General features: G+C 38.3%; 1 protein-coding gene across 5 annotated transcripts in view; it reads right to left on the bottom strand.

The window, feature by feature from the left end:
- Nucleotides 1–27816, bottom strand: part of myo3a (myosin IIIA) — a 67050-nt gene that overhangs the window by 24905 nt on the left and 14329 nt on the right. For 3 of the 5 annotated variants that reach the window (XM_044176848.1, XM_044176847.1, XM_044176846.1), the window contains exons 4-15: nt 19705–19809; nt 19437–19536; nt 13237–13313; nt 10613–10758; nt 6443–6508; nt 6143–6298; nt 5683–5724; nt 4464–4566; nt 3167–3283; nt 2595–2699; nt 1958–2041; nt 1227–1429 (exon numbers count right to left, since the gene is read on the bottom strand). In XM_044176848.1, coding sequence (XP_044032783.1) covers nt 1227–1429; nt 1958–2041; nt 2595–2699; nt 3167–3283; nt 4464–4566; nt 5683–5724; nt 6143–6298; nt 6443–6508; nt 10613–10758; nt 13237–13313; nt 19437–19536; nt 19705–19809 — 1304 coding nt within the window. The remainder of the gene's footprint in view (nt 1–1226; nt 1430–1957; nt 2042–2594; nt 2700–3166; nt 3284–4463; nt 4567–5682; nt 5725–6142; nt 6299–6442; nt 6509–10612; nt 10759–13236; nt 13314–19436; nt 19537–19704; nt 19810–27816) is intronic. The other 2 variants (XM_044176845.1, XM_044176850.1) reach the window with 2 other exon arrangements.

Raw genomic sequence — 27816 nt, forward strand, 5'->3', positions numbered from 1 at the left:
GTTTACTAGTTTACTAGTAGTACTCTATGGAGACCCAAAACATAATGTAGTAAATGCAGACAAGTAAATAACATAACTAAATATATCAATAAATAATATTGTTAGTTTAATACTTAACGCTAGCAAGCTCAAATTATTAGCATTAGCTTGCCGGCTAAAATGCTCTTAAAGAGTTTATACAGTCATACTATAGCAATATGCAGTACAGTATATGTATGATTAACATTGTGTGCACTGGTTATGTATTTTTATGACTTAAGTTAGCTTCAGCTAGGTACAGTAGGTACATTGAGTTTTAATTTATATTATCAACCGATTGGTGGTAAAGGACAAAAAGCTTTTTTTACCAACTGATTGGAGGTTGAAGTACAAAGCTTTATATATTCTTTTTACACTTTATGTATGTATGTATTCAGGGTTTTTTTACTTGTCCAATAACAATTCTCTACATTTTTCTCTACATATCTTCTGCAGCTCTGGGGGAGCTTTATTAGTCTGCGATAATACCCCTGATGATGTCAACAGGCTAATCTTAGTTTGGCTGAATTTATGGAAGAAAGCTATTGGCCTAACTTTTGACCAAATGCCATTAAAATGTGTCTTTAGATATTCTATGTCTTTAAGATAAAAAAAAACATATTTTAGATAATCTACTTACTAAAATCTTCTTCACAAACAAACTAATCCAAAAACTCAACATTCCTTATACGCATCTTTGAAGCATCTTGGCAAAACGTGTTTGCTAACCCCGATATTAGTATCTAATATTACGCTAAAGAAAAGTGTACCTACACACAATGCTTGCAGCCAAATCAAAGCTTCTGACCTGTGTCTGTTTTCTGATGGAATACTTGAGTCTGCCTTTGAAGTTCCACTAAGGACACTTGCAAGACCACAATCTTTGATCAAACAGGAAATAAGCTAGCACCTCCACTTGACCCGGTCTGCTCCCCAGACATATGATAAGAAGAAAAGATGGATTGACTGAAGTGCAGGTTGAAGGCAAATGCCACCAGTTTCAGATGGAGAAGTAGAGGTAAAAGGAAGAGAGACAGAGTCCATTATGCACTGATCCCTGGCCAGCAGGCGGAAAAATGACCTTCTTGGCAATGTTCTTTCAGAAAACGTATGTTACATGATTTAAATTTCTATAGATGTTGTTGTCAAATGAAGGTCATAACAGTAAATTTGACAGAAAGACAAAGAAAGAAGGAAGTGATATTTACACTGCCTGGTGGATGACTCTAGATTTCTCCAGCAAGTACTCTGATATCTGCGCTCCGACCACTGTTCCTCCGCAGGTGAACTTCATCTCCAGGTACTTGCCAAAGCGGCTGGAGTTGTCATTGATGACGGTGCAGGCGTTCCCAAAAGCCTCCACCAGGTTGTTGACCAGCAGGATCTTCTCCTGGAGCGTCCGATTATTGGCCTGAATAAAACATTATTCCAGCTAAGTAACTGGGAAATCAATATAGTGGAAGTAATAATTCTTTTGTTATGAAATGATGCCTGAATTCCTGTCATGTGCCTTCCTATTCCTGTTATTCCCATCAAAAGTGACACCGCCATTCCTTATATAATCCTTCCACAATTGAATTGGAACTTTCTTTTCAGTCAAATTGCAAATCATGACTGACATCAACTGGAGCGTCAAACAAACTGATCATAGGATGTTCAAATTTCCTTGACGGTGCATTTTATAAATTGAATTTTCTAAATATCCACAGTTGGCTGGAGGTGTGCAGGTGGCAGGGCAAGACACACAGCTGTTGTACAATTCAAAACTGTAGTAGTTCTGTTAGTCTGCAATGCTTCTATATAAATAATTTATATTCATTTCTAATGTCCTGTCAGTCATAAATATCTTTTTGGACTTCTTGCAGTTGACAGGTTTTATAATAATAATGTGGAAGGACATGCGAATGAAATGTTACATTTATGGACACTTATGACTCACCTTCCCAAGCACTGTCAGTTGCTGCACCAACAGATGAGCACTCTCTGTTTTCCCAGCTCCACTTTCCCCACTGATCACAACACACTGTACACAGAAAGTCACAGAGCTTACTGTGAAGCTATTAATAATAATGCTAACAAAATTACACTATAAGGACATTTGCCTCCATTACTAAAGACAGCTTGTTAACTCAGAAAGAACACAACATTATTTCAACACACAGCATCAAAACAAGTTGACGTAAAGTTCCAGTATGTAATGTATTTATAAGTATGTTTTCATTAGTGTATAATCACCTGAAAATAAGAATTGTTGTGTTTTCGTCACTTTAGAATGAGCCATTTTTATCACAGAGGGAGCGGGTCCCCTTTGGAGGCTGCCATGTTTCTACTGTAGCCCAGAACAGACAAACAAATCACTGGCTCTAGATTGGGCCTTTCGCGTTTTTCGCGAGTTTCGCAGCCACCGTAGTTTCTCCTACATACTTGGAACGAGAGGGTGTGACGAGCGATATTCAAATGGTTGCAAACTGTAACTAAATCCTACATACTGGACCTATAAAAACAATTTTCTGCACTCAGGACGCTGTAAAATAATTAGTAAATACTTGCGTGCGATGTCATGAGCACCACATTACCTGGTCTGCGTTGTATGACACCATGGACTGGTAGGCGACATCAGCCACAGCGAAGATGTGTGGTGGGTTAGCTGTACGCTTAGCTCCTATGTACATCTTAGTGTACTATGAAGAGAAGAGGGTTGAGAATGAAAAGAAAATACTTATTGAATGTAACAGATACCATAAAGCAGATATTATGTAGAAGAAAATGTAATTATTGTTATTATTAAGTGGCTTTGCTACTTTGCACTACACACCAATAGACATTTTCCCTTGGTACAAACTATCTGTCCATACAACACATTATATTTTTGTTCCAGGACAAGAGGAATGAAAAATAGCTACAAACTTGAGGCAAAGAAAAACATGATGATTGGGAGGAAAATACAGTCAGTGAGGTATGACAGAGGCAGGCAAACAGGGGCAGGGTTTGTGAATGTGTGTGTGGACGTGAGGCTAAATGGGATGCAGCAGACTGAAGAACTGCAGAGGCACTAATGAGATACGCTGGGCTACATTCAGTGCATTATTGACCAAATGTACGAGCACAGGTGCATAAAGGAAACGCACAAAGGCCTAAATCCACAGACCTGAGGAGTGTATATCTCCATCTTATGGAAAGGATTGACTGCGATGAGGATGTCTCCCACATACGTGTAAATTTGATCTCTTCCATAGCGACTCTGAAGCTGCTCTGTGACCGTGTTCTGAAAAAAGCAACAAGCATGATTCACACAACTGGTATAAAGTGTTTCCTAAACAAATTAACACCTAGGACAACAAGCAGTACTTTAGCTTATGTCCTGCCTCAAGTCAAGGCCAGTGATGCCTGTTATGTCAATGTATTATCTTCATGTCATACGGTGATTTATTCTCCTCTCTTCTTACTGCCAGGACAGGTACATCAACAACTGCAGGGCGGCACTGCCTCCCTCATACCAGCAGAGCTCCTCATGTTGAAGGATGAGTGGAAATATCCGCTGGCAACTGAGACTGATTGTATCATTCAATACGTCAATGCAGCGTTCAGATTTGATAAATTGCTCTAAATGTTATTTGTGCAAAAGACGCTGCTGTGCATTTCTCACTGTGGTTGTTCAACACACCAACATGGTTGATCGGGGAAAAAGTGATGCTGAATGTTTTAGTTAACAGTGAGAAATAAAACAAATATCAATGTGAGCGGCCTTGGACTGTCTATATAAATATTTTATAGTATGATTAGCATGCCTTAGATGCTATCATCACAATATACAGTATATAATAATTATTTAATTAATCTTGACGTAAATGTAATCGTTTCAGCCCATTTAAGAAACAAATTACTAGTTATCAAAACAATCTGATTACAAGGTTCATTTAGTAGCTGTTCTGAAGCTTTTGATTGTATAATGTGATCTTCCTCCGCAGATGGAGACTGCTCAGTTGTCATGGAAATGTAGATTTTTCAGAGCTGTTGTTGGTTTAAACATTGAGACTGAAAGTTCATTCTGTATTTAAGATCAGGAATGAACTTTGAACCTCAGCTCTGAAACTCCATCTGCTGAGAAAGATCATGTAATACAATCGAAAGCCCCAGAAAAGCTACAAAATGGACCTTGTGGAGAGACTATTTTGACAACTGCTGTTTCCAAGATAACATAAAATTTTATTAAAATAATGTGCAGTCTAAAAAGTCATGTTTCTCCACAATAGAGAATTAAATCATGTCCTTTGTTATGAAATACATTGGGAGTTGTATTGTATCTGACAACTGTAATCTGTTTACATCATTTTTGCTTTGTTGTGTCTACTGTGAGAATGGCTCTCCCCTCATGACTATCGCCAAGTATTATTGTTTTGTTATTGAGATACTTACATCAATTACCAGACTGTCAATTTTCTTACCTCATCTAGAACTTCTAGGGTGGCGAGGTCATCCACCTCATCTGGGTCAGTCTGTGTCTTCATGTGGCTTTCTCTTTTAGTGTGGATGCGTTCATGCCTAGAACTCACAGAACCCACATCCAAGTCTCTCACTGAGCAACGTATGTAATGTATATACTCTACATGACAATATAAGTAATCTAAATATAATGTAAATATAAGCAAAGCTTCAACTGGATAAAGATCTAAACGTAAATATAATACTCTTTAGCATTAATGCTGAAGCATGGGGCCCATCAGTTTGCATTTCCCTTTCTCCTGCCAGACTCCTGAGACTAAGCTAAATGGTGGTTTCCCCATGTGTAGGAAGCCAGAAGCTGACTGAAATAAACTTAAACCACATCTTAATAAATGTTAAACCACCTGCCTTCATTCCCATTTTTACTGGCCATCTCATAGCCACAAGTATCTTTCTTTTCTGTTCACCAGTCCACCAACAGATCAGATCATTCGAGACAGCAACCTTGCAATGTACGTTTACCTTTACAAACTGTACATAGTAGGGAAATTGTACCAGGAGAGCTTCATCATTCAAATATTTACTCCAACAGACATGACTTCTAAACGTTATGACTAATATCTAAATCATTTTAAATACTAGCTAAAAGAAATCTGGAGCTGCATTTATAATGACTGTACTTGGTTTTAGCTTTACTGGCCAAGAATCACCTTATAAAAGTGGTTTTTAGGAAACTTATTATAGTCTATTGTTTCCTCACATAATGTGTTGTCAGAATAAGTCTGATTACATCTGATTGCCAGCCACATCCCAAAAAAATATATCATTATTTAGTTGATGATGGTGGTAATTTCTCATCGTGATTGCAATTAACTTCTTCTGAAACTCCATTTATCTGAAAGTTAATGATGAACGCTGGTGAGGTTTGAAGCACATTAACTGCTGTAGGTTTAGAGAAGGTCATAATCCCAGTTACACTACAGCATCAGTTGACGGGACAATACAAAAAGAAAAGGTAGAAAAAAATGTGACAACAACAAGACTCATAAGACAGACAACAATGTTTACGATGGCAGGGTGGCAGCATGTAAACAGTCATGTACAACATGTAGTTGATTGCAAATACATGTGCGATCACAACTACAAGAGCTCTGACTGAGCTAAAAAAGCCAATTATCATCTACTCCTACTGTTGCATAAAGGTCATATAGGCATTGTTACCTGTCATTACTGTCTGTGCTTCTGTCTGTCTTTCCATGATGGCTTAAACGACAGAAATAGGATTAACATTTCATGACCGTACGGGCAATACACACTTTTTGCGCCAACATCTTGACTCATGTGACACATATTGTGCAGCCTGCACCTTGAGTGAGGCTGGAGTAGGATTGAGCTGTTGTTTATGTGAGGGTGACAGCGCTTGTAAAACATCCAGCAAGGAGGGTAATTTGGATTATACTGTCTGCAAAAGTTAAGCTGCAGCCTAACCCACTGACAGGAAGGCTTGCAGACTTTTTCTTGGGGTTTATAACAACATCTATCAAACACTTTATGGTGTGTGAGTTTTCTGCTCATACTGCTAGACAAATAGAGTATTACCACTTCTAAAATGTCACAAAAAGACATAGAAATGTGAGATTTGTGAAAGGAAACATACACGCAAATTCAGTTCGGACAGTACCTTGTTTTTTCAATCACTCCTATTTGTTGGTTGAGGTCAATGAGTTCAATCAATTGCTTCTGCAGTATTTTCTCTCTGCCAACAATCTGTTTGATGAACACATGCTGGAGCAGGTCAAGCACATTTGGCCTCAGCTCAAAGTCCTTAATCAGACATCTGTGGGGAGGAAGAAGAAAAGGCAGTGGACAAGAAGTGCGATGGATTTAGTGGATTGATATTAAAACATTCTGGTTATCTACTATCAGTGTAAATATTTACTATTCACAGAGGCATAACAAACACGCTAGCATCCAGCCTCACTTGCAGATGAAGTCATTAAAGTCGTCTGACCAGAGCTCCGGCTGGTGGAGAGTAGGTGGAGGATTTCTGTTAAAAGAAAGGAATGGAAAAGATAAATGGAAAGATAAGATGAGATGGGATTTACGCAGGCGTGGCGGAGAACAAAGGCCGAGGCACAGAGTGGATGGGTGGAGTGAAATCTTAACTATTCGTCATCGAAGTCATCCAGAGGTGTTTCTGCGGTGGCATGAGGCACAGACAAATGGCGCTCCACCTGTGCATCTGGGTGGTATTTGTACATGACAGAAAAGCAATAGTCAGTTGCATTGTACATCGAATATTTAATCAGATATTAAAATCTTAAGGTTTCTCCTGCAAAAATCCCATTCAAACAGACACAAACTGTTAAGGGGTCAAGCGTAACAAGGCCTCACAGCCGGTGAACAGCTGAGCTAATTTGCTGTAATTCCTCGTTCTGCTTTAAGTACCTTTTTACAAGAGGGTTCCTGGCAAGTGGTGGGGAAGTCAATGCTGCCTGCTAATGCACCGGGGCCCTTTTCACATTGGCTCTGTCAGCGATAAATTGGTCTAATGAGAGGACATACATCTCCTGTTTATCACACAACACACCCAATGTGGACAGCAAATGCATGAGACATTTATTTAGAGTCTGTTCCACTAATGCTGTGATGTTTTTCTTATCTGGAAAACAAACAGGGTCTTATGGAGGCAAAGAGTCACACTACTTAAATTATACAACTATTTAGTTTTTAAATTTTAATATCTTGTTTATAACCCAGTTTACTGAAGTCAGTTTTGTATTTGCACACTGTGTCCTGCAATAACTTCACTTTGTACAGTATGTGAGGCAAATTCAAATCTTCTCTTTTGCACATAATGAAGGATAAAAACTTAAATCCTTGTGTGTGCATAATTAGGAGAGTACTTTTAATCTTTCACCTGTTCCAGTGTGTGATACTTTAAGCAGGGATTTGACTTCTGTACATACACTGTCATCCCAATCTCTCCCTGACTTTTCTGTTTCTGTCTTTTATTTAACAGGGTAAAAGGGAAAGACAGGCAAAGACAGAGAAAATCTGACTCATACATGTGTATGTTAATTCATTTTAATTTTCACTTTGTTTTGCCTTGTCTTTCTATAGTCTAGTAGGCTGTAGTATAATATACTATGTGGACACATGTGTCAACATACAGTGGACATGAATAGTATTTGAAACCTTGAAGATGGATACAAAGTTATGGTTGATGTTGGTTTTGAATGTTACCAGAAGATGTGTTGAAAGATGCATGATGTACATCTGTGTATTGTAATGATTACCTATAACTACCTAACAAGCTGACCAGCTAACTAGCAAACTAACTAACCAACTTGATAGCTAGTTAGCTAACTAAACAACTGACTAATTAACTAACTGACAGTTAATTCACCTCAGTTTCCTTCAGACCAAATCCCAAATGGTAGCTAGCTATCATGGCTTTACTGTCTTCTGCAGCTCCTGAATATTCAATAGCTGTTCAATAGTAACAACAAAATCCAACCCTATTCCATATATTGCGCAGTTGACAAAAAAACAGAAACACAAAATAATGCTAATGTTTACTAATTCAGCTCATAAAGATCATTTTTATCTGCACTGTGTCAGAGAGATGGCAATTTAGCATAAATTTGTGTTTTTGTGTTGAATTGCATTATATAATAATAGTTTGTGCTGTTTTTAAGGGAGTGGACAAACTGGTAAACAAAATAACATGAACACCTTATAATATAGTGCAATCCACTACAGCAATGCCACAAACTACAGCTTCAAACATTATGTTATATCCCATTGTCACAGTGTAACAACAAGGTAGGATATAACCATCTCTCACAATGTTATTTAAACTCATAAGAACACAATGAAAGCAAAGCAGAGACCCAATTTCCAAGACTAAAAACAACTAATTTTATTAAAGCTACTTTTATTACAGTAGGGGAAGCATGAGGAGGTATGCCTACTACTACGGTTATAACAAAAAAAACGAAAGTATCAACCATCAGAAAGGCAGTATTTGCTGCAGTAACACTGTATGGGATTGTATTGTACTGTACTGGTATATATGTTGTGTTATATTGTGTCTAGTCCTTGCATTAAGGTATAACAAATGAATTCAGGCATTGTAGAAAACACATCAAAATGAGGGTTGTCCTGGATGATCTTCTCTTTGTATTTGGTACTACTTAAGCTACCCTAAATTAAATAAGACATGGTGTGGTTGAATCAATGCCCTCAGCGTGGCTTTTTCCAAGACTGCTTGGCGAATGAACCCAGAGTAGAGAGAGGAGGGAAGTGAGGAGTGTGAACAGACAGCCTGAAGCTCTGGCTGCAGCAGTCACACAGATTCTGAGAAAGCTGCGTGATGGCTCCTGTGGAGCACGACCCCCAGAGCAAACACACAGGACAGCTATGACACAGGAGATGTCTGTGTGACTGTGTGTGCGTATGTATGTGTGTAGGAGCACACCATTTCAGGGCAGTGATGGACAAAGTGCTGTGCCGTTAAGATGACAGTGACGGTAAGTGCTTATGCAGCTCTCACACTGGAATCAGGAGACAATAAACAATTACTTTTCACCTTCAGCCCACAATACACTCCGATAAAAGAAGCACTCCGATGAAAGAAGGGTGGCTGTGCTCTCAATCGCACCCCCAGGACAAATGGGATCAGTGCCAGGAGGGGAGTGGTTTCTGGATAAGCCCCTGCTAGCAGAAAAAAAGTCATTTCAAATGAAAAGACTACTTTGTCTGGTGACGGTCTGTATAGAGAAGCAAATCACTGTGTTGGGGAGCAGGAGATGTTTTTTTTTTTGCTTTGCAGTACAAGCACTGTGCATTACCCTGTCTTTACATTCTGACAGTCTGCATCAGTGCAGTGTAAAAATTTTACTTGATTTAGCTCCGCAGTTGAAAAAAGGGTTGTGTAAGTTGTCTTTTTGCAGGCCTTCACAAAACAATATCAGCTGAAGTAATGAATGAATGAATGAATGAATTTGTCCATGGACAGAAAATGAATCAATAAAGCTGGTTCCAGCTTTTCAAATATGAGGAGAGTGTGGAGTGCCTGAACGCTAAAGAAAGTGCACGGATGAGGACAACTTCATGAACTTATTACATGAAAATGGTGGGTTTTGTTTTATAATTCCACATCATTTGCAGCTATTGAATAAATTCACTACATGAAAAAAGTTACAGTAAATTATAGCCTTGACAAGCTAGATGCTGACATGTAATGTCTGTTGAGGTAAGAATCAAAGGTATATTCATGCTAATGCTTGCTTGGTCTACTGTGGTCAGGTGCTGCCACTTTACCGTATATTATATGCTTGCCTTTACATTCTCAAAGGGAACTCTAATTTCTCAATTCATAAGTTGTAATTAGGAAGTCACCACGTTCAATTGCATCAGACTGAGAAACATGCAGGATATCAAGAGGATAAAGACACTGTTGTTTCTTTACTTTGACACTGTCATAAATCATTTGTATCAAAATAAGGGAGATAGGGAATACATATTGTGAGTGATAAATATAAATTAGGCTCTTAGTGTCTCTAATCATTCAATTATGTGTAGGCAAATGGTCATTTTGCCATAACGAAGAGTCCAACATTCAGTAAAACTTGAGTCAAGTTAAAGTCATTTATTTGTGAATCAAACTTATTTCCAAAGCATTCATAATAATTACAACTTTAAGTTCATGTGCAACCACCAAGTTCAAAAGTTTTATGATGGCAGAGCAACTATAAGTTTTAAAAGAACCAGTGTATAGGATTTAGGTGCAACATGGCGACCTCCGTGGAAGAGGACCCGCTCCCTATGTAGCTATAAAGGGCTCATTCTAAGGTAATGAAAACACAACGATTCTTATTTTCAGGTGATTATACACTAATGAAAACATACGTATTAATATTAGATTGCGTTTCTGCCATATTCTGCCAACAGATCCCCCTAAATGTTACACACTGGTCTTTTAATTTAAATGAACGCATTTAGGAAAGCACAGTGGCTAACTGGTTAGCACTGTCACCTTAAAGCTAGAACCCGATTAGCACCTATTGACTAGACTGTGGCAGGTCAAAGTCACAGCCCCCTGATAATGGTGATAGATTCTTGTGTAGGTGTGATGGAGGCTCACCTGGGTATTTTGAAAAGGGCTCTCATTGGGTGGAGTTCAGAGAGGGGTGGGTCGCCATCTCCCAGTTCTATGGCGGTGATGCCAAGTGACCAGACATCACAACGAGCATCATAGGTTGAGTCCAGCTGCTGCTCACATGCGATAACCTAGAGTAGACAGAAGGCAATGAAAACACCAAAATATTGAAAGAGAATTACAAAAACAGCTACATATGTGAGCATTTTTTTATTTTGTTAATGGTAACATTAAAGGTCCAGTGTGTAACATTTAGGAGGAGCTATTGGCAGAAATGGAATATAATATTTATAAGTATGTTTTCATTAGTGTATAATCACCTGAGAATAAGAATCATTGTGTTTTCCTTACCTAGAATAAGCCGTTTTTATCTACAGAGGTCATCATGTTGCACCGCCATGTTGGTGCAATTTCACCTTCTATATGCCACTAAATCCTACACACTGGACCTTTAAAGCCAATAAGCATTATTCAACTCAAATAAGTTTTATAATTGGGGTTTATAGTTTTCAAAGCAACATATGGCCACTAAAAGAATTCCAAAGAGAGCAAAAACGACTATGGAAAGTAATTGCCAACTTTGCCACTGACCCAACTAAAACTGAAAAAAGCCAAAGTTAGCAATCAACCATCATCTTTGTGAATTATCTGGGGAGTTACAAGAGTTCAAATATAATTTTGAGAACAAGTCCAATTCCTTTGCCCTCACTGACTTCATCAATTATCAGATCAAAGGTCTGATATCATGTCATGTAGTACATACTTGTGTTACGAGGACTAAAGTTGTTAAGTTTGGGCCTACTTCCTTCTTAGGGAGTCAATATTTTTATTTTTTTATTTTGCCAGCCCTTGCACACACACTATACATGAAACAAACATGTAACAGAGCCATAATATCAAAGGAACCTAATATAAATTGCAACAGAGCTCAGCCAAAGCTACAGTCTTATCATCATCTGCTGTGGGCAATATAGTGCACACACTCACTCTCACACTCACACTCACACACACACTCACAGTCTATCATCAGTGTCCTTAGGGCAACATGGTACCCAATCAACAATATGAATCATCTCTGAGAGGGAGACATGTACACACATAACCACGCACAAACGCATGTGCATACACACACAGACATTCACCGTTATTGTCAAATGTCTGAAATCAATATAATTTGTATTCCCAATTCTCATGTACTTATGTACACAGACAAAACAAGCAGACAAATCTTTCCCAGATCATCAATAAGACATCCTGAAACACAAGTGGAAGCACACACACACACACACACACACTGATTTATGGAAAACAAAACACCCTCACTATTGTGTTATACTTCTACATAATAAACACAAAACATCAGTCCTCACGATACCTATTTTGCAAAAGAAATGTAACTTTAAATGATCAAAATGTATCCCTAAAAGAGCCAAACATATACTCTTAACACAGCCTAACTCAACAGTCAATAAAGTCAATAAACATAAAGCTCATCTGAAATGTATAGTATTGTGTAGACATGACACAACTTACCGCACAACTAAAAGTTACATGACCAGATCTTCTTTAGAAAGTTGGTAAGACCGTGTCTGTATAAATACAATACTGTATATATAATCCAGAATGTTAGCGTTTACCTCACAAAAAAGTCAGCAAAAATCTTGTAGTATTAATACTGTAGATCTTTGTTTACAAATCTCACTCATTTCAACTAAAGACTTTCTAGTCTAGAGAGTCCACCCAAGCTGTGATACAAATGATATTAAAAACCTTGAGGCCTGACAGGACGCGCCATGCAGCGTATATTGTAATGCACAATTTGCACCGCATGCAATGCATGCAAACCTCATGTAAAAATGTCCATTTTTATTTGACAATTAGATGTGCAAGGTTCCTCTGTGAAGAGCAAATCAGGGGCCAGCATCCACACTGGGAGGACACACATTTATAACTAGCATAGGTGCAGTGTTTAAAAAGTGCAGCTGTGGCGTAGAAGAGTAGAAATTTACTCATCTTTATGCCTATAGAGTTTGCTAAATATTTTATTAATTGTAAGACCATTAAATGTTTTATTTTATTTTACCATTGACCCTATGGTCAGACAAAATGTTGAAAAGCCAGAGATATTAAACAACACACAGAAACTGCAACTGCTTCTCTTCTGTATGACTGAAGTAAGAAAACACTCCCATACGGAAATAGACTTTCAAGGGAAAAGACACTAATCAATGTCACAAAATGCACTCCAGTCAGATGAATCAAGAGCAAGAACCTCACTTTATATTGTCCCTCATACAACACAGGAGAAAGTTACATTAACCTACCATAAAAATTAAAGGACAAGGGGATGTGACTATGTGCTGGTATGAAACGATAAGTTCTTGATGTAGCCATTTCTGTATGGACGGTATATAAACTGCTAGTGCCCTAAAGCTATGATTAGACAGGAAACGAACGATGGAGGCCGTCCATTCCATTTTTTTTCATGCACATTGTATTTGGCAGTGTTATCTCTTCGATGATTATTAACTGTGGCCCACTGGGATCTGCTCCAGGCTAATGTAGTGGAAAGAGATGAGGCTGCGGGAGCGTTTACAGTTTTACCGTACCTCGGGAGCCATCCAGAAGGGAGTTCCCACCGAGGTGTTCCTCCTCAAACGGGTATTTGTCAGCTGGGCTGAAACACCTGCAGGCAAGAGAATACACACTTTAGACATTTTAGCCTCGCTCTCAGGATGTACCCTCAGTGGAGACAATTTGCACTCTCTCAATAGCTTCCTTGACCTGTGTTGTTTTTTTCACAAAGATCAGACTGGCTGGTAAAAGTGATGATCTGTAAAAAGGGAAAGAGTGAACAGTGACCAGTGGAGTGCTGCTCAACTGATATGGGGCTGAATGGATCTTAGAGCTTTCTCGTAGCCCACTGATAATGCTGTCACTATACGTAGTGACAAGGAGGAAAAACAAAACACACATGCACACACTCAAATGCACACAGAGTCATGAAGCTGCAATGTTTTTTCCCCTCAAATGATAGATTGCTTTGAATTACAAATTCTTATGTGACTGCAGGTGATTTTTCCGGGCATTTCAAGAACAACATTTGAATACAGTTCAACTGTAAACAGGCGCTGGCAGCTGGAGACAACATTTCACCTTCTCTCAGAACAAGATATTATGTGTCTAAGTGATTTACTAGCTTATGTTAGCCCTATCTGCCGATACAAAAAGAGGACAAAATCATGTTGCAACAATCAAGTAAGAGATGGATAAATTCATCAAAACTGGGACTGCAGAGAGAAAGAGAGGGCATGTGTGTCCTTATGTGTGTGTGTGTGTTAATGTGGGGTAAAAAGCCTGACAAGGAACATGCTGACCCACAATCGTGTCTTCAGTCCAGTCCAGACAAATCAGTGTTACGCCACACAGTGATGTATCCCAGGGCTGGCTCAGCTGAAGCAGCAACCAGGACAAAAGCAGAGCCTCCGGACAAAAACGGCTACCAACAAACAAAAGGTGATCTACTGCACGACATGCAGTTGCAGACCAATGTCTTTGTCTTGCACAGCATGACGTGCATTATTTTATGTGACTCTGAATCACGGTTTCTGCAAAATGTAACTCATATGTGCTTTAGCAGTCTAAAGACTTGCAACATCACAGCTTTGAGGAAATGAAGGGGTAGTTTCTGAAAATGCACCAACAAAACACCCAGATGTCAAAATTTATTTAAAAAATAAGACACATGTGCACAGTATACACTACATAAATGTATTTCTAACAGAAAAGCTCATTCTGTGCACCCGTTTTCTGACGACTTCATCATTACGGTCGGTACAGCACAGTAATACACTGATGCTCTGTTGGTGCTGGTGGGTTAAAGCCAGGGGTGGAGATGAGCAATGCAGAGAGAAACAGTTCTGAGGCAAACATCGAAATTGATTAGAAACATGTGCAGGACGGGATATATGCAGAAGGCTGACTCACACACAGAGACCACAAAACCTCTACACAGTAACACATCAACCCACATTAGTGAGAACAAACCCATAGTTTTACATAGATGCAGGTGTACACACAAAGATAGAAACTACCTCAGTAAATCCACAATTTTCCGATCAAACTTATGGTTTCACACATACACACACACACACACACACACACTGCTAAAATATACGTAAAGTATATCAATGTGTGAGGATACAGAAACACAAAAATCTCCCTATTAAAGCTATTACAGCTCCTCTCTTTCCACTACATTAGCCCAGAGTGGAGCCTGGTGGGCCACACTTAATAATCATCACAGAGATAACGCTATCAATTAGAATATTCATGAGAGACCCATGAACGAACAGCTCCCCTCATTCTTCCGCTGCTTTCTTTGGTCCATCTCTTTGCTATTTTGTTTCTCTGCTGGTGATGAGTCACTGTGGGGGCTTTATCTCTTCGGCTGCTTAGTGTAGCGTGCACCCCTCCACATGAAAAACCATTAATCCCAGCGTGACGCAGTGCCTGCGTGTAGCACTGAGGCAAGCACGAGTTGGCCCTTTTTTTCTCGCCGTTTTCGTCACTTTGCAAGTTTTTATACACACCAGGCTTATTTCTAAACTGCTGCTCCTATTTTTTTTTTCTTTTTCTAATGACGTTATAACCAATATCTGATATTAATTTCAACTGTCAGCAATGTTAAAGACTTGCTATAAAAATACAGCTATAAAAAGATGTAACAGTCATTTTTGTGCCTGTGGTTCTCCTGCTCTGGACACAGGCTGGGAGAGATTCCACTATGGACCGTAATTCGTTCTTTGAGTACCGCCAAATTCTTAAGTCAGCAAACACTTAAAGGTCCAGTGTGTAGGATTTAGTGGCATCTAGTGGTGAAATTGCAGTTTGCAACCATTTGAATACCGCTCGCCTCACCCTCCCCTTCCAAGTGTGTCGGAGAAACTATGGTGGCCGCGAAACTCGCAAAAAACGTGAATGGCTCTATCTAAAGCCAGTGTTTGGTTTGTCTGTTCTAGGCTACAGTAGAAACAAGGCGATGCAACATGGCGACCTCCATGGAAGGGGACTCGGTCCCTCTGTGGAAAAAAAATGGCTTATTCTAAGGTAATAAAAACACAATTCTTATTTTCAGGTGATTATACAATAAAGAAAACAAACAACCATTTCTGCCAATAGCTCCTCCTAAATGTTACACATTGGACCTTTAATTGGCAGATGATAACACAGGAGTCCACATATTTTAGTCACATGGTGATGCTAATGCTGCTTTGGGCACCATTTTCTCACCTCCAATTTGTACCTCTATTCCTAGCTCTCCCTTATCTTTAATAGTGCTTTGTCCACAGTTTAGCATTCAGTATTAAGTTCTTATTTAATTAAAAACCCCACTGTTTCCTGTCACAAAGGTAATGATAATGTTGCATTTGTTTTGAATAGCAAACAGAAATACAAGAGCAGATAGCATTGAATAAGCATTCTGACAAGATAGGCTAAAATGAAAGTTGAAACTTGATAGCAGTCGATGGTCCAGTTGCTTTACTGCAATTACTTTTCGGTCTCAAAAAGAATGCAGTAATGATTTGTTGGTGATAATAATACCACAACTTTAAATGTAATTACTTCCTATCTGGTTTTCAGGAGCATCTCACTAAACAACATGGTGAACTAACTGAGAGTTGAAACTTAGCAGTGCTTTTATGTAATACATTTCTTCTCATGCACACTTCCATAGATACTGTACCCTTCTTATCTTAGAGATTCATTGCAAGTTTAGCCAGAGAAACACTTGATAAGATGTTCTAAAGCAAACAAATACTGTATATCACAACAAAAATGGTTAAGATGTTGTTTGTGATGCCATGCTTGTAATAAGTTCAAATAAATAGTCTCATATGTGCAGTATCTTCTGTGAGACCTTAAAGCCTTTCATGATGTACTTGAAACTGAAATTACAGTGAAAGTTTGTATTCATTCTGCAACACCACTGATTCCATTTTACAAAATTGTTTTATTTGTAACAAAGCTAGTAATATCAAGTGGTAGGTAGGCTGGATTTAGGTTTATATATATATATATATATATATAGATAGATAGATAGATAGATAGATAGATAGATAGATAGATAGATAGATAGATAGATAGATAGATAGATAGATAGATAGATAGATAGATAGATAGATAGATACATACTCATAATTCTTTGCATTACCGAATACTGTTTCAAAATGTTGTTCAGCCCAACTAAATGTGTTGACAAACTAACAAGCTAACATTTGAGCTACAGTAGACCTGTGTGGGTTAAACCCCTTTTCTCCACATCACTGGTGTGTTAGTTTTCCAGTGGTTCAATGACCATTAGTTACATAATATGTTCAATTATTCAGATTTGTATGATGTGTTTGTGCACAAGTATGCTATGCAAGATCAGAATTTTATTATGTCTAACTTGACCTGAAAAGCAATGTACTGTATTTGCTTGAACACAAGAATCAAGACATCTTACGCATAAATCTATGAAATTCTTAACATTTCATACTTTGGAACATTTGATATCTTTTGTATAATTACTAAATAAATATTTGGCACAATATCTTAATTTTCCTACATTATCTAACCCTAATAAAGTCTGGTACTAGACAGGGCTGTTTTGACATTTACGAGCAGATATGTAACTGCCATTCTTATTAAGATGGACATATAATGCATTACCATTTAAGTGTCTTTCACAAGGACACTTTTGACAGGCTATAGATGGACATACTGGGCTCATAAGCCCTCTCTTTCTTTTCTTATCTGTGGTATTTTCTATTTTTTACAGTTTAGATCATTTAATTATAACATGTCACATCCATCCAATTTGAAAAATAATAGTTTCTTGGTTTGTTGATCAGTATTTTCAAAGGAGAAGAGAAGATGACTATGTAAAATGCATTATTTAATGAGTAAAGGTCTACAATTAACAAATAACTACTTTCAATGACATTTTGAAATTTAAACCGCAAAAGAGATTACACTTCTCCAACAGTTATTAAAAAGAACATTGACATTTGATCAACCTACAGCAACTAGTGTAAACTGTTGCAACCAATCGCCTTTTAGTCACTGTACACATTAACTATAAATATGTTGGTACTTTGTCTTCACTGACCATGAGGTGTTCAGTTTGAACATATGTACATTACATTTTTGTCCATAAATATACATACTAAGCATGAACAAGATAACAACCAAATGTAGTGAAAAAATTAGGCAATACAATCTCAGCTGAACAACCAGAGGGGAGATGGTTAAAGAAATTATGATCTCATGGACAACTGTTTGATCCACCATTCATTTGGGAGCATTTTCAAAGAAAGTATTAGTTATACAGTTTTAATGTTGGTTTTGAGTTACTGTGTTGAATATAACCAATGTTTCAGATGAGGAGGTGGTGTTTAGGCAGTCATGTGAAAACTGAAACTAGATGTTAAATGCAATGAAACAGAGCCAGGGTTTGGTTAGTGTAAGGGGTTAGAAGGTTTAGTTTTATGTGTTAAAGGTCCAGTGTGTAGGATTTAGTGGCATCTAGCGGTGAAATTGCAGTTTGCAACCATTTGAAAAACGCTCGCCTCACCCTCCCCTTTCAAGGGTGTAGGAGAAATTACAGTGGCCGCAAAACTCGCGACAAATACGAAAGGCCCTACCTAGAGAAAGTGATTCTACTGTAGAAACATGGCGGTGTAACATGGCGACCTCCGTGGAAGGGGACCTGCTCCCCTGTAGATAAAAAACAGCTTATTCTAAGGTAATGAAAACATGATTCTTATTTTCAGATGATTATAAACTAATGAAAACATACTTTTAAATATTATATTCCATTTCTGCCAATAGCTCCTCTAAATGTTACACACTGGACCTTTAAATGATAGTTTTGAGAGATTATTAGATTTTTTCCACTGGTACGTATATCTCTTGTTTAGATGCTTGTATCTTTAGCTAGCCTTACCTGGCCTGTAAAAGTTGCTATCAAAGATATATGTGCAGTTGAAAAAAGGCCCATTAAGCAAATGTATATGTTTGCTGTTAAAACACCAAAAATATTACAAACTGCTAGAAAAAATAAGAATATCAGAACCCAGGATGAAGCCCTTGCCCTTACAGCCTTGTAAGAAGGAATAAGCTGCTCTGAAGGCAACGGATGGCCCTGCTACATATCAGCTACTTCACATACACCCCCACACACACACACACACACACACACACACTATTTAAGAGCTGTGCACTTTGTGCTTCATGGTTAGAAAAAGGGTTTTAAGAGAAGCCCACAATTAGCAGACTAAATGCAAACCTACACACACGCTGAGAGGGGATTTTATTTGTAATGAAAACAGGCAGCTGGTTTTTCAGCCCCTCGAAGAAAGCAGGGATGAGTCATCCCCTGGAAATAGTCAGAATCACTTTGTCTATCACGATTCTAGAACTATGGTTGTGCTGCTCTGAGTGCCTCATTTGGTTAAGAAAACCCAAAAGCAAATCAGTGCAAACACAGGGTGAATAGCAACAATCTCTTCTGCTGTCTGCAGGAGAATGTAAAAGACAGGGTGTAATGGAAAAGTATAATCGTCTGCCACCTTGTCAGGTTGTGTAAATGTATTCCAGCCTCCCAAAGAAACTAATTAGTGGTACAATTTATTTGGCAAGCGGCTGAAGGTAATGGATTTGACCCTCTTCTGTTAAATAGAGCCATAACATGATTTAGGAGGATAGTACAAAAAAAGACATGGTGTTAAAGCTTGTCTTTTGCAAAAAGAGACACATTGCGTACCAAAATCCACGAGTTTGATCCCTCCATGCGTTGTCAACAGGATGTTATTGCCTTTGACGTCACGGTGGATGGTCTTGTTGACGTGCAGGTGCTGGAGGCCCTGCAAAAAAAAAATAGGTTCACATCTTTTTCTGACAAGCACCTGCCTTCAAAATTATCCTGTTTAAACTCTTTTCATTGAAGCAGTGTATTCAGTCAGGGGTTGTTCTATTGAGCCCTACAGTACAGCACTGGCTCCCCTCATGCACATTCAAAAGGCCAGACTTACCATGAGGGCCTCATGCAAGATGTAGGCAATAATGGCTTCATCCATTCTGTCTCCTCTCTTCAGCATGCCTTTAGCCAGATCTGTCACAGAGCCGCCATTGCAGAGCTGGAACAGAAAAACCCACAAAGAAAAGAGAATAATGAGCAAAACTCAACAGGAGTCAGCACTTATAACTTAACTTGTACAATATGCTGAAATCTGGGGCATCTGAGAAATGCAGAATTTCACGCGGAGAAACAGCAGAGGATGAAAACGTTTTGATCATAAGATTTCACAGTGAGAAAAGAGATGCTAAAAGTAATTCTGTCATTCTTTAGCAGCTTATCTTTCTGAGGCAGCTTAGTGAGAGGTGAAAATCGTGCCCATCGGGAGAATGTACATTTTGCGTGTGGGGTTTAATCTATGCTGTGATGACTAAGCAGGGTAAATATTAAACATGCATAAATCATCTTCAAATGAAGTACATCCTCTTATGTTTTCAGACAAAGCCAAGGTTTATATTAGAAATTACACACCATTGATAGGACAACGTTTCATACTGGAAACAGAATGTACCAAGATTAAAATCAGCAGGGACATTTGATTTCATGTATTTATAGGTGTTTTCTTGTGGTATACTGCGTCTAGATATGGACTCCACCATCAATAGCAATTCCCCTTGGAAAATTGCAGAAAATTACCCGTTGTGTTGCCTTGGCAACAATAATAACCCTTAATTTGGGCCTTTCTTTGGGAGATGCCAGAGGTATACCAAAAATCAAAAGCTCTAAGATGTCAAACACAGTGCTGGAGGCTGCTAGTCAACAGAAATTGTGGATTCTGCATATGAACACTGTTTGTAAACACAGATGTTGTCGCTCTGTGGGGTAAAAGATATTATCTACAGATGCAATAAACATATAAACGCATCCCTCTTTTCCTATTTGTTATGACTTGTGAATATTTTGTATTTCAACTGCACGCAAAAACATTTTGTGTTAGACAGGAAATTTCTATCATATCTTTTTATGTATTAAACACGTGTTCTTGTATAATTACACTAATTTCCCGCACTTGTAAACTAAAAGCTTAATTAGGCAATAGACGTGCAGTGGTGTGTGGTTATTTAGGATAAGAATCAGTCCCCTGCAGCAATCGTATTAAAAAGATTACTAATAAACTTATATATCACAGCATTAACACAACTATAGGGTTTTTAAGTTCACATGAAAATGACAGGGTATTGTACACAACAGTTCAGCATGTGGCTTATAGTGCAATATTTATTTTCCTAAAATGGTTAGGGAAACAGGACCTACAGTACTACAGTAAAACGTTGCGTAATGGCACTAGATAAAAGAAATTACGGTACCATTTTGTATTATTAGTCTATGAATATCTTCCCCTGCAATCCTAATAAAAAAGTGCTGACTGGTACAATAGTAGCATCATAACACAGGTATAATATTTGCAGCTGTGCGCCCAAATCTCCAAATAGGGACCCATTTTGTCATCTCAATATAATCTCACCCACAGGGCTTGATCGCCTTTGCACACGTTGCCATAGTGTTTCTATGCTACTTACTGCAGCTAATAGAGCTAACCACAGGAAGCTATAGATTGATTCTTCCACTTACAGCTTAAAGTGAACACTTTTTAAAATATAACAAAACACAAAATTTTGTTGATTTTAGGACAGGATGAAGCAGACTTCTTCTTCCCGCAGGGTTGTGCGGAGATGTGGGTGATTTTATTTGTGCTTTAAAACGTAAACGCTGCAAAACAATTAGAAAATAATATTTTATTTCTCTGATTCGCTGCTTTGTTCTCACTAATGCCGCTCCCTCTCTTCATTCATTCTCTAGCTCTCTCTCTCTCCCGTTGAGACGGGGAGGAGGGGCCAATTTGTGTTTGCAAACAGCAACCGACAAATCCTACTTATTCTGCCTTTAAACGATTATATAAATAATTCATTTTCTGTAAAAATCATCGTTTCAGCTCTGGTCGATTTTAAAAGGAATTAAAATGCATCATGTCTTTGTTATCATTGTCCTTTACTAACTTATAAAATCAAAAAATGCTGAAATATTTGACACTAGATCATGGACTGATAATGAGACGGGCCCCTGGTCACAATCATGTAAAAGGCCCCACACCTCCTACATAATAGCAAGACACCCAGACTGAAAGAGAAACACAATGACTACAAATTACCCATCATTTTTTAGTAATTTTGTATCTTTTGTGATAGTTTTGCTTCTCTTTGTAGTCATTTTGTTTCTCTTTGAAGTAGTTTTGCATCTCTTCGCGGTCGCTCTGTGTCTTTTTGTAGTCGTTTGATTGGCTTTCCAACAAGAAATGATAACAGTGACTTCGAACAGAAACTCTGGCCCAGGGGCCTCATGATCACTTGGGGCCCATTCACTAATCCCTCCATGCACTAAAAGCTGAGAGTGAAGTAAGTCTTTAACCTTGACTAAGCGATGGCATAAGTTTTCAACGCTGTGCCTCGTGTCTGTTTTCTATCTGCCTATCAATCTACCTATCCATCAGGAGCCCAGAGAACTGTTGCAGGATGGATGGCATGTATCTCAGCTGCCACATGGGGAGCTTAATCACTCCTTCTCTCTGCTATCAGACGTGCAGACAAACTGCAGTTCAGCAGAGAATACCACCGAGGCTTTCACAGACAGCAGAGCGCTCTGACAATGAGCTGCGCCTGACGTCAGTCCACATCACTGCTGCCATATCACCTGTCATCATTAAATTACACGGGGCAGACAGACAAATCCATATTAATGAGAGGTGCGGTGCCCTAGATTTAACAGAGCTAAATGTTAGCGCTCTCACCTTAGCCACAGTGCCCACTTCCAGAAAGTGATGCTCGACATGACCATTAATTATTTGAGATGTGGTGAAGACTCAAACCTCTGCAGAGTGGAAACAATATATGAAACTTCAGACCTGGTTTAATTTAAATCTTGTACAGATTAAACCATCTTTCCTAACCTTTCTATGAAGTAAGCTTGGGTACAGATAGAGATGTCATAGAGATGTCTGCATTTTTTTTATATAATGGGACTATATGGCACTCTGCTTGTGGTGCTCAAAGTGCCAAAAAATACATTTGAAAAACTCAACAGCAATGTCTCTTTCCTACATGAAACAAGGTCTGTGGATTATCTTATTTTAAACACAACTAGATTGAGGGCTTTTTCTGTAACTTCTTCATTATCTTAAGATAGACGAAACAAACAACTATTTCCCATTAACTTGCGTCACACCATTAAACTATGATAGTGATTGTAAAAGTCAATGGAAATTACAAAACAGCTGAAGAGATAATAGCTTAATCCATTAAGTCTGGTAAAAAAAAAAAATTGGTCACGTTAAAATATCCCATTCATTTTAGGTTAAATTTCCAGTTGTTACTGCCAGCTGCCAACAAGGCATAACCATAAAGGAATGTAAGGTTAAAATGAACACTAATTCCACTGGTTGCTATTTCCTTATTATTAATATCCCAAATATAGGCTGCAAAATTATTAAAAAACTCCACACTGCAACAACAAGACTAATAACACTAACTCTATTATTGCTAATATATGATTAATATGGCTGCCTAATTTTCACCACAGATTTGCTTAAAATCTGAAGGGAAATTAGTAATATAAAGATTCTGTTAAGATCCATGTCTTATATCTTCATCGTGAATGTCACGTGAGTTTCGACAGAACTATCAATTTTCAAAGAAAAAACAGAATTCACTGAATATTGAGTGGGATGTTCTCCATTACAAATGAGGTCAGGTGCTTGTTTAGTCATGTAAATGAAAGTAGTCGATCAAACGTGTAAAAGAAGTAGTGGATGAAACAAATGTAAAGATGAAACAAACAGGGCTGCCCCCTGACTCAGTGAGGAGAAACCACAGCGGCCACTAAAACACACAGGTGCTGACTTTTTAGTCAAAAATCTTTGATGTACGTCTATATTGTATTTTTTATTTACTGTCAGATTATTGGACGTATGGAGTTGCACCAGGTCTGCAACACTCAATAAGCGTGTGTGTTCCTGTGTATCCATGTGACACGCTGGATCGTCTCCAGAGAAAAACACTCCTATTGTTGCTGTGGCCTTATAGTTTACACAGGAATAATAGCTGAGGTGTCTGCTTTCTGGCACCATTTACTGAAAAGCCAGAACAAGGAATACCATTTTAAACCTCATTGTTAATTAATGACTGACCAATGAGGTTGGGGTACAAGCCCGGGACGAGTCAGGACAGAAACTAATGGGGGTAAATGTGGGCATCAGCGGATTATTTTTCACTTTCAGAAGGTGTCCGACAAAAAAGAAATATGGTAAAATAAATAGGGGTAATAAAAGGGTCAAAAATCTATGTTTCTGGTTTAGATGGAGATTATGTGAATTCTTGCAATATAAATACAATGCAAAAAGTATTGCAACTTTGATTTACTCATTTAAAAAAAACTAAAATTCTTTATTCAGTCCATTCAGAAGCATCATAGATTGTTGATTGTTGTAGCACCAATGCAGCATAAGATGGATGTGCTGTACATGAGCAGGTCATGCTTTGCATTATTACCAAATACAATTACCAAAAATAATTGTGTTTACAGTCTTTTATTCATTATACAGAATGACAGTGGGAAGGTTTTCACTTGAAAGGGCTTGGCTAGCTAGATCATAAAAAATATATAACCAAAGTAAACTTGTTAAGCAACATTCTCTTATTCACGCTGTGACAAAAAGCAACACATTACCAAAAAGGTTTGGATTACTGAGCCCTCTTTCAGCTCAATCAAATCTCTGCTGTTATCAGTAACACAGTGGAGAAAACACAAACAGACAAAGCTGATGAATCACAGTTTAAGGTACAAGGTAATTTTATTTATCATTTACAACACAAGGTTATATAATGAAATTAAAGTTTGAAGTCCCTTCATGCTACACACACAGAACACAACAGATAATTAAATTCATATTAAAATTGGGTAACATATAAAATAAATAAACTAAAAGAAAACAATATATACAATTATTTATATACATACAGTATATACAGTATATAGCCTTCACATATACACCCAGGAAATAATTCTGCAGTGCATTTTTTGAATTTGCGTCTGATGTAATGTAAACAGCAGATAGAGATAGGGATGATAATATGGTTTTCATCTTCACATAAACAGTTTGACATTTGTGAGACAGTGTCCGTCCACTTTCCCTGCATTTGAGCATCAAGCATCATCGATGTAAACACAGAGTCCTCCTCTTTTCATCTTGCCGGAGTCTTTAGCTCTGTCACCTCGGAACACGGTCCGCCCGTCGAGTGCTTGAACTGGGATGTTGATGGAGCAGGTCTCTGTAAAGATGTGGGCACAACAGTCTCTGATTCCCTGTTGCTTGGCCAGCTTGAGTCCCATTTCATCCAGACCAGACATTAGCGAGGAGCAGCCTTAAGTCCAAGCTGGGCCAGCATGGCTCCTATCCCAGCTCTTTTCTCTCCTCCTGTGCGATCACAGCAGCTGCTGTGGTTCCTGACTGGTCTGGTTGATCTGGCTCAAGGTCCGCTGCTCTTTAATCCAAACCCCGGCTTCCTTTGCCGATGACAATGATGATGTATTACTGTCATAGGTAATACGTGATTCGGCAATAAAGCCGAAAAATGAAAGAAATAACAGATGAAAAACAAGAATGTAGCTAGCGAAGTTTGAAGGAGCTACAGTCCGCAGCACCTGCACGGGCAGCCGTTGCCACGGCATAGTTATACAGCACAGTTGGTCTCCACATGCTATATCTGTTACTGCACACATAAGCACATCAGTTCCCAACCCCGTCACAACATCCTGATGCAGAAGTGAAAATCTGGCTTTGCTATGACACTCTGAGACTCTGTGAATGAACATATAAATGAGTTGTTTCTGTCTTTTAATAGTTATATATTTATAAAGGATTTGTTAAAAATGGTGATGATGTTGGAGGTGTGATAACATATTGAAAAAGATTAACATTAACGTTGATGAAAGATGAAAACAATGTGCCACAGCAGAGATCAACAGCTTTTGGCCAAATGTAAACACCAGCTTTTCCATGTAACAGGTACTCCCTAATTAGTGTTACTACTAGCATTATTATTAATGGTAGTAACAACAAAGCAGTAGTAAAAGAACTAGCAGTTAAATTCTGTAAACAACCATTTCAAATTAGAACTCAAAATGCAATATAGGCACAGAGTAACGCAATTTCAATTTAGCATTACTACATAGTGACTTTTCATTTTTGCATAATGGAAGATGAGATACATCTTTAAGATGAGCTTTTAAGTTTGGACTAATCATTGGTCTTCATTTAAAAGGGTCTTTGGAGGAAACATGGGAGCTCACAAATGAAATGCACATCCAAATCAGGTTTTTTATTTCCAATTAGAGAATAAAAGTCGCTCCATCATCACTATCTTTGAAGTATTTTTAAACTCTCTGGGAGCAGAATTAGGCCGTCATACATGAAAGCTTGCTCATCTCTGCCCACATCCGCTATCATAAAGGAGCACACTACAGAGGCAAAGCCAGAAGCTCGCAGACCCCAATGAGGGGCTAACAAAGTAGAGGATGCAATTTGTATGAATACTGTTCATAATGAGCAGCCTGCTGTGCAGGGCAGAGAAAGGCTCCTCTCAGCAGAGCTAAAGGATGGAAAATTACAGTTTAGAAAGGAGGAACAGTAACCATGGTGAATGACCACCTCACTCTCTGCTTTCCTGTCTCTTCACTGCTAAAACCCCTTGTGCATCTACTTCAGAGCACACACACACACACACACACACACACACACACACACACACACACACACACACACACACACACACACAGCCCCACACAGCCACTTGCTAAACTGTCAGGCAGTGATTTCAGCCACAGGATTAGCCACCAGATTTAGACTGCTGGCTGCAGATTTTTGAAAGGGAAATGTTGAAAATGGATATGCAAACCACACAGGAAACAGGGAGTAAACAAAGTAGCAAAGCTGAGTGAACTCCCCAAACAACAGATTTGTATTTTTCCTCAAAAGAATTGAGTCCTGACAGATAAAAAACTAACATGATACACAACTAACAATTACTACAGTGCAAAATAAGAACTATCTTATTAGATAAAGGTCTTTGTTTTCCTATAATGCAGTGTGTGGTCTGATTATTCAGCATCTTAGACTGTACTTGATACCGAGCAAAGTAATTGCAGGGTCCTCTACAAAGGTCAGGAGGAAGGACAGCGATGAAAAGGGAAAGAAACACAAGCTGGAGAGGTGAAAACTATCTACTGGGTTAGCATAACACTGCTGCTGTTGATGCAAAGCCCATTGAGCTTGGATTACAGAAATATGGACACACTGATCTAGCACTGCTGTACCTGACAATGGAAAAAGGAACAGCACAATGTGGAACACATTTCTTTTCTTCCATTTCTTTTTAAGGAACAGTCTCTTTGTTGAGACTAAAGCAAATGCATGCATGCACAAACCACTGAAGGTTAACCAATGCCATATAATTAAATGGTATACTGAAATTGCAAGATGCACACATATGAAAATCCGTTCATATTATTTATTTGTTCTTTTTTTAATTCTCTCCTCCACGTTTGATGTGTTTTTCATGCATTTGGAATTCTGTTGAATCAGTTTCTACTGTATAGGAATGGGGTTTTGAAAGGGTAGGTTGGCTTTGCATGGGCTTTTTATCAACTCATGCAATGTTATTTATTTGTTGGTATTATTTTTAATTACTTAAAAAAAATGTTTGCAATAACCAAGACAGTGGTGCAAATTCAAACTCAATACTTAGGAACAGCAGTGCTTCGAGCTAAATGCTAACATCAGCATGCTAACATGCTCACAAAAATAATGCTAATATGCTAATGTTTGGCAGCTAATGTTTACTATGGTTGCTATCTTAGTTTAGTGTCTAAGCATGCTAACATTTGCAAAGTAGCACTAAATACGAAGAACAGCTGAGGCTGAAGAGAATGTAATTAGTTTTGCAGATACTACATGGTCATAAAACAAAGTTTTGGAGAAATTAAAATTTTGACCTGATGATGACGCTAGAGGAAATGT

The sequence above is a fragment of the Siniperca chuatsi genome, linkage group LG19 (assembly GCF_020085105.1).
Source record: "Siniperca chuatsi isolate FFG_IHB_CAS linkage group LG19, ASM2008510v1, whole genome shotgun sequence".
NCBI lineage: Eukaryota > Metazoa > Chordata > Actinopteri > Centrarchiformes > Sinipercidae > Siniperca > Siniperca chuatsi.